The sequence below is a fragment of the Hemiscyllium ocellatum genome, chromosome 24 (assembly GCF_020745735.1).
Source record: "Hemiscyllium ocellatum isolate sHemOce1 chromosome 24, sHemOce1.pat.X.cur, whole genome shotgun sequence".
Lineage (NCBI taxonomy): Eukaryota > Metazoa > Chordata > Chondrichthyes > Orectolobiformes > Hemiscylliidae > Hemiscyllium > Hemiscyllium ocellatum.
In genome coordinates, this window is record NC_083424.1 from 42,915,399 (window position 1) to 42,923,826 (window position 8,428).

Below are 8,428 nucleotides of genomic sequence, written 5' to 3' on the forward strand. Positions count from 1 at the left end.
CCCCACCCCCCCTACCCCCCCCCGGCCCAGTTGACCTGGGACTGGGCTGGCGATCCGGATGGGATATGGAGTTCAGGGGAATGACTTTCAGGATTTTTTTTCCCCCTTGATCCGAATCTGACCAGTTTTAAATCAGACACATCAGTGCAGCATCCGGCAGGGGGTGAACCCTCGCTGTCTGTCACCGCTGGACGCTGACAGGTCGCCAGTGGAGATAGTGTCCCCTTCACAATACAGTATACAGGAATCTACTCAGTCACCTGCACTGCCCATTAGTGAGTGTCCGGCTCTGCACCTCTCTGAAATGGTCTCTCCCTTTATTGTATATACACACTGTCCAAAAATATACAGAGACCCATTAAAGATGACTTCTCACATCGACCATATGCTTAAGTGTCTACTTCGCATGTTTATCGGTCATACCTATATATTGATCTTTTTATCTGCTTATTCGTCTAACTATTTATTGATCCATATTGCTACTTGCGCATTTTCACATGCAGCTGTCGAGTTTACGCCGATATAATTTTTTTGACATATACATCAACAGAGCCGGCCATATATTTCGCTCCCCACCTATTCCTGTATATAACTACCAGCCTAACGCCGTCTGCCTCAGTACCTACCGAAGATCACAGGACAGCGACTGCTCTATCAAAGTTGGAAGCCAAACCGATCCGGAGTCTTACCTCTCTGCCTCTCTCTCTGTCTCCTCCACCTATTTCTCTCTCTCTCTCTCTCTTATATATATATTTCTTTCTCTCTCTTCCTCTCTCTCTCAAATATATATATATCTGTGTATCAACAGTGCAGTCTATCCCACTCACCGCTTCTCCCAGACCGAAGAAGGAGCTGGGCTGTCAGAAGGAGAGAGTCAGAGATATTAAATTTACCGCCACCACACACACACACACACACACAGAGTTCCCTGTTAACCCTGGCTCCAACCCACTCCGCTTACACACTGTTACCCCTCGGGAAAGTGCAGTAAAGTGACTCACCGGTGTTCAACTCTGCCCATGCCAGAGTGAGCAGGAAACCGAATACCATGCACAGGGTTAACGCTTCCATCTGGGAGCCGGCTGCAGAGAGAGGGAGGGAAAGGGAGAGGGATACAGACAGACTGTACTGAGCTGTGCTCTCAGACGGGAGAGCAAGGCTGGGGCAGGGGAGATGAGCAAGGAGCCGGTGGGAGAGAGAGAGAGAGAGAAGGGGGGAGGTAGCAAATCGGCAACTCCAAAGCTATAAAGTCAAGTTGCTTGGTTAGTGCCGCGTCTCTGATCTCTAACTAACAGCAACACCTAAAAAAGCCCGAGGAGTGGGAGGGGGAAACAGAGAGAGAGGATCAGATTACTGCGAGCATGTGACAGGAAGCTTGGCTTTAAACCTGCTCCAAAAGGACTATTTAGCCACAGGCTATCTGCACCTGCCAGCGTGCTGCCCTCTCAAGGAGTTTTTATGAGCGATTATCTTCCCTTTCATCGTGTTTTCTACAGCTTGTCTCCCAGGCAAAGCAAAACGAGGAAAGTGACCGGCAACTTCTAAACAGTTACGGTCACAGCCCACCTTCCCCAAGGAAATGTTACTGTGAGGATCTCAGCTTCACATCAAGATATCTCAATGTATGTGAAGTACATTTTTGAAGTCTCATGGTGGTCAGTAAATTGCACTCAGAAAGGCTCCCCGAACAGACAATAAAACATCGCCTGTTTCTGGCCAGGGTTGGGTTATCGAGTCATGTACAGCATGTAAACAGACCCTTCGGTCCAACCCATCCATGCCGACTAGAAACCTTAACCTAATCTATTCCCATTTGCCCAGTACTTGGCCCATATCCCTCCAAAACCTTTCTATTCATATACCCATCCAAAGGCCTTTTGAATGTTACAATTGTACCAGCCTCCACCACTTCCTCTGGCAGCTCATTCCATAACATGCAACTGAGAGGACAGACAATGCCTGGGGGTTAACGTCTCCTCTGAAGGACTGCACCTGCAACACTGCAGCACCCCCTGTTAGGTACTTCATCGGGTAGGCAGAGGCTGGTGGTTTCTCATGCCATCAGTGCCAGCAATGCCCCAGGATTAGCCCAGGACTGGGCGGGGCTGGCTGGGTATTGGTTGGAGGGTTCGGATTCCCACTGGCTCCATCCCTGGTCTGAGATGGGTTCCCTCGAACAAGCACTGAGCTCCTAACAACCAGGGACCATTCCTCCCTGGAGATCACAAGGCAACATAACAGGCTCGGCTCTTCAAGATACCGTGTGGCAAATGCAACACCTACTGCCGGCTCAACACCAAAGGTGGGCGTTACTTCAAATCTTCCATTACCATAGGAGCAAACAGGGTGTCAACAAACCATCCCATCGCAGTGCCAAGAAGTGAACCTCATCAGCACACTTCCATTCCTATTCAATGCCCCCTACATCCACATTCACCTCAGGGGAGGGTGTTACATTTGACCCATTATCTGTGAGCACTCTGGGGAAAGGACTGTCAGGCATTGATCTGAAACTGTAAACAACAAGAGCCTCTAGCTCCCCCTCCCCTTGATCCGGCACAAATCCACGTCCAGAAGTCAGGAGGACCCCACTATTCACAATTTCCAAATGGCTTGGTATTCTAACACATGGAGAAATCGGCTATTCTTTCAGCCAAAAGTTGCTGAGCTTCCCTCTCAGCTCCCAGACTCTTAGATTCAAATCACAGTCCATCAGTTTAGTAATGGCAATGAGCTGAACGAGTTCACTCTGTTATAGACTCCCCTGGCCAACTATGTCCCATGGTGTGACAAGTCAGTTTTGACTTTGTGAGTCCATGGTTTGTTGTTCCATGTACCTCTGGAAACATAGTCCAACTGTTTCTATTCTTGGACACCATCATTCATCAAACTTGGCCCTTCCATAGGAGCATAAGACATCGCAGGAGAAATTAGGCCATTCAGCCCATCGATTCTGCTCTGCCATTCAATCATGGCTGATAAGTTTCTCAACCCCATTCTCCCACCTTCTCCCTGTAACTTTTGATCATCTTGATATTCAAGAAGCTATCTATCTCAGTCTTAAATATACTCTCAATGACTTGGCCTCCACAGTCTTCTGTGGCAATGAATTCCAAATTCTGTATGACCTATGTTCTTATTATTACATTCTCAACTCAGAATACTGAACTTTCCCAGCATTTCTCTCAGCATTTCTGGTGTCTTAAACTTTTCAACTTTTCTCAAGTTTCAACCACCAGATCCACTTAATAATAAGGAGATAACTAACATCTCCTTTTACCTCTGTTTCCCCGAAATATCTATAGGCTTTATATCCTCTCTAATCCAAAAGCAACTTCTAATGTCTTCATATCTGCCATTCTCTAACACTAACCCACCCAGAAACACAAACCTTTCCACCTATTCATCTATTTGATGCCATCCAAAAGTTGTGACCCTTGCCTCCTTAATCTGAAAATCTACTTCCCCTCTCCTGTCTACCTTCACCTCTTTTATTTGTTTTTCACTGTTTTTGACATTACTGAAGTGTAATCCCATTTGCAAATTCGAGATATTTTTAAATCTTGCCAGTTACGGAGGTTCCTCGAAGACCACTATTTTGTGCAAGATTGGTAAGTTTTCCCAGTGCAAGGTTAAATAAATCAAGCAGCTGCGTGTATCCTTGGCTCACCCCAACAACTGCTGATCTAAACCATTCCAGCAGCTTCCTGTGCGTTCTAATGATGCAGAGGGACTTGTCACAGTGGTTTGCTATCAGTCTGACACTTTCTCAGGAACACCTCACATCCTGAAGACATGGCATATCCTTTCTCACCATGCACCATCTAATGCTTGCTTAAAATATAAGAGGTTGCTGTTACAATAGATGTTGTCGTTTGTAAATTTCTCCAAAATCTGCCTCATTTTTTACTTTAGAATACCTACAGTATAGAAACAGACCATTTGGCCTACTAAGTCAGCACCAACCCTCCAGAGAGTAATCCACCCTGACCTATTCCTTTACATGTACCCCTGACTAATGCACCTAACCGACACATCCCTGAACACTATTAGCATGGCCAATTCACCTAACCTGCACATCTTTGGATTGTGGGAGGAAACCCACACAGACACAGGGAGAATGTACAAACTCCACAGTCGCCTGAGGCTGGAATTGAACCTGGGACCCTTATGTTGTGAGGCAGCAGTGCTAACCCCTGAGCCACTTGGCTGCCCAAACAAAATATGGAACGCTTCACGAATTTGCGTGTCATCCTTGCGCAGGGGCCATACTAATCTTCTCTGCATCATTCCAATTTTAGTATATGTGCTGCCGAAGCGAGAACAAGTGCTAACCACTGAGCCACCGTGCCACCTCAGCACAGACAGTGGCTGTAACTTACATCATCCTGGTCTAAAACCAACTTTTTCTTCCTTTAGTATCACCTCCACATCATTCTCCTCTATGGTGTCCAGCCGAGATATTTCCATGTTTACTCAGCCAGATAATTCCCCTCTAACGGTTCCATTTCCTTTTGTCTCCCTTTCTCAAAGGTCAACTGTAGCCCAGACTTTGTGGTGAATGAGCAGTAAGAGCTCGATGTGAGTGAAGGGGAGCAGGAGGAAAACAATCCATGCTGACTCCATCTGCAGCTTCTCATCATGCCGGATTTCAGGATGAGGGTGAGCTCTGAACTGAGAAGTGGCATCACACAGGAATATGGCATCAATCTACACGTTGTCTTGATTGCAGCCAGCCCCATCCTCTCTGCAAGGCTCAGGTATTGTAGGTATCCCTCACCCTTGCCAGGTTTGCTCTACTCCTCACAATAATAGGTCCAACTGTTGGGGCAGCATGGTGGCTCAGTGGTTGGCACTGCTACCTCACAGCACTAGGGACCCAAGTTAAATTTTACCCTTGGGCGACTGTGTGGAGTTGCAATTCTCCTCATGTGTGTGTGGCTTTCCTCCATGTACTCTGGTTTTCTTCCACAGTCCAAAGACGTGCAGGTTAGCTGGATTGGCTGTGCAAAATTGCCCCTAGTGTCCAAGGATGTGCAGGCCAAATGGATTAGCCATGGGAGATGCAGGGTTATAGGGGTAGGGTAAGGGGGTGGGTCTGGGTGACATATTCTTCGGAGGGTCAGTGTGAACTCGATGGGTTGAATGGTCTGCTTCTACTGTAGGGGATTCCATGATTCTATAACTGTCCAGCTGAGAGAAAGGCAGAACATCAGCAATTGTGTCACATTGTGTGTGGACGATATGCCTCCCACAGTTAGACATGATGAAACTAGCTGGTGACTGAAGGGAATATCTGAATGTTAGGGGTGAATCTTGATTGCTAAGAATTGGTAATGTTTGAGTGATGAGAATGTGCTGCATTGTATTGTATGAGAGGTTGGTGATGTGATGGAGCACAAGTAGCATTTGGAGAGACAGTCACTGACTTTGACCACATACACGAGATCATCAAACCTGGTGTGGCACTGCTACCAGCTCTTTGGGTCTTGACTCCAGGAAATGATATATCTGGCCACCATCTTCCATTCCCTTTCGAAGGAATCCCCATTGGAGCCATGGCATCTCTCCTCCAGTTCACCTCCATCGCTGTTGCCTGTTGTGCTACATCGATCTCCCTCAGTCCTTCTCTCTATCATTGTGTTCACATTTCCATCATTTAAATTGCAGCAAAATTCTTCAGTGCAGTGTCCTTTTCAGAAAAGCAGCTTGCCTTTCGGAAGTTAAAAATCACACGACACTGGGTGATGGTCCAATAGGTTTATTTGAAAACACAAGCTTTCAGAGCTCTGCCCTTTCTTAAGGTAGCTAGTGAGAGAGGATACATCAGATGCAGAATTTGTAAGTAAAAGATCTAAGAGTGATACAATTGATGTGAATGTATTGTACAAACCTAGGTCGCTGTTAAGTCTTTCAACAGTTAGAACGGAGATGCAGGTTTCGATTGATTAATATGTAAATCCCAGAATTTCTTTCAAGCCACTGCCCACGATAACTAAAGGTTTTATCAGAATAAAAGAGTTGACATCTCAGATCAGATACATTTGCATCTGTTGCATGAGACTTTGATCTTTTACTTATAAATTCTGTGTCCAGTGTCTTCTCTCTCGCTAGCTGTCTGTAGAAGGAGTGGTGCTCCGAGTGCTTGTGTTTTTAAATAATCCTGTTGGGCTAGAACCTGGTGTCATGTGATTTTTGACTGTCCATCCGAGTCCAACACCGGCTCCTCCACATCATAGGAAGAGCAGGCCAGCTACACCACATCATATGTGAACAATGATATTGGACTCTCTTAAAGTGTAGAAGCAGTTGACAACACCGAAGAGAAGTGAGCAGCATGGGACCCGCTCAATCAGATATTCCAGACAGGTGGACCAAATCTGTGCACTGTCCAACTTAATCTGAACAGGCACAAACCAATCAGTGCCCAAACACTGAGAGAAACACACTTTATTTAGGATAGACTCTAAACCAGGGCGTGTGTCAGAATATTTAATTCAATGATAAATTATGTACAAAAAGCAAAAAACATTGAGATTAACAGTGATGTTGCGAAAAGGGATAGAAAAAATTGGAGATGTTTAAATTCTAATTTAGATGAAATCCCAAACAAGAATTCACATTTAAGATGAATAAGACTCCACACTTTTTGAAAAGATATTTTCATTGCTAGAGAGGTTGCCAGAAATTAAGACTCAACAAGGTGTGAAAAATACATAAGTATGATTTACATACAAAATAAATGTATATGACTGAACAACCCTAACCTTTCAAGGTACGTTTAGTTGGTTGCTGTCACAGCTTCATATATAAGTATTAATGCTGAAAATATTTCAGAAGGCAAGGTCAGACAGTCTGGGCTTATATCTGCTAGAATTTAGAATGGTAAGAGCTGAATGGATTAAAACATATAAGTTCTTGAGGAGGCTTGACAGGATTGATGGTTGTCTACATTTGTTGCAGAATGTAGAAGCTGAGGTGGGGGGGGGGCGGTGGGAGAGGTAATTATGTCTGTAAGCAATGAATGATCCATTCTCTGCAGAGATAGGAAGTTTTTGCTGACAGAGGGTGATGAGTCTTTGGAACTCAAAAGGCAGTGGAAGGACAACTTTTGAATATTTTTAAGGAAGAGTTGGATAGATTCTTACTCAGCGAGGGAGTGAAAAGCTCTCAGGGTAGATTGGAAAGTGGAGTAATCAGATTAGCCATGAGCATATTGAATGTAGTTCAGGTCCAAGGGGCCAATGACCTACTCCTGATCTAACTCATATGTTCATCTCAGTATAGAAAATCTTATAGAGAAACAGGGAAAATCAACAGTGCTGATTACCTCACCATTATTCCGAATCCAATTATTATTGTCTTTCTTCATTCTTTAGGTATGTGCTCAGCACTATAAATTTCATTCACAAGCCTTTTCAGCAGCGTCATATTATGTTCCTCATTCACTTGCAAGAAATTCAGTTGTATTCACATTAACAGGAGTCTTGTCATTTTTCAACAATGAATACAAATCTTTCCTTCACCTTTCAACAAATCCAACACCACCTACCTTCCTTTCACACAAATGTGACAATTGGTAAAGCTTTATTTTATAGTGCCCTGCATCACAAGTATTCACACACTGTTGTGCTTCCAATCTCTATTATTTTAGTTTCTGCAAATTCATATCTAGAGGTTTGCAGACTGCTATCTGCTCAATTTGTTTATTTATATTTTTCAAACCAGAGGGATGAATATGTTATTGTACGTTGAGACTTTTTTTTGTATTCTACCACCAGGAAGAAAGGAAACACCAGAGTGACCAGTGACAAGCAGTGCCTTTCTCATCAAAGGGCAATGCTGTGTGATCAAAACAGGTGAGGGGAGGGCAGGGATTAAATCAAAAATAGATTTGGACGGGGGAATAAAACACTCTGCTCCCTGCGGTGCCCATCTCTCCCTGAACAGCTCGAGGGAGTTGGTAAACATCGCGTGCTCCTTCACCAGAGACACTCGGGCTCGGATGTAGCCGTGGAAAAGGGGCAAACAATCAGCCATAATGACCCCCTCCACGGCCCACTGCCTGGACCTGTTTGTGGCCAGTTTGGCCAGGCCCAGGAGCAGACCAACAAGGCGACCCTCTGACCTTCCATTCCCCCCTCCACACCGGGTGCCCAAAGATCAGGAGCGTGGGACTGGAGTGCAGCTGAAAGCAGAGGAGAAGGTTCTCTAGAAAACTAAAAAGAGAGTGCAAATGCCCAAACCTCATATGTACATGGTCCATGGACTCCACAGCACCACAGAACAAGCAGTTCCTCTGGGTGACGTTGCGACTATATGCATGGTTGTCTTTGCTTTCATTCATTAATGCGGGGGCTTTGCTGGCAGAGAATCAGAGCAAGGAATTTTTTTTTTGTGTGGGTTCTGTAGTCTTCATATTTCTGTT

At 45.0% G+C, this 8,428-nt stretch overlaps 1 protein-coding gene and 1 non-coding gene across 3 annotated transcripts in view; both read right to left on the reverse strand.

Annotated features, from left to right (window-relative positions):
* kremen1 (kringle containing transmembrane protein 1) overlaps window positions 1–1,279 on the reverse strand; it is a 214,492-nt gene extending 213,213 nt beyond the window's left edge. For both annotated transcript variants that reach the window (XM_060843717.1, XM_060843715.1), the window contains exon 1: window positions 1,002–1,279. In XM_060843717.1, the coding sequence (XP_060699700.1) occupies window positions 1,002–1,071 (70 nt within the window). In that variant the 5' untranslated portion in view covers window positions 1,072–1,279. The remainder of the gene's footprint in view (window positions 1–1,001) is intronic.
* A 2,939-nt stretch (window positions 1,280–4,218) lies between these two features.
* Window positions 4,219–4,325, reverse strand: LOC132827492 (U6 spliceosomal RNA). Its single transcript, XR_009646015.1, has one exon. It is a non-coding gene; the product is annotated as a U6 spliceosomal RNA (small nuclear RNA).
* Window positions 4,326–8,428: the final 4,103 nt, after the last annotated feature.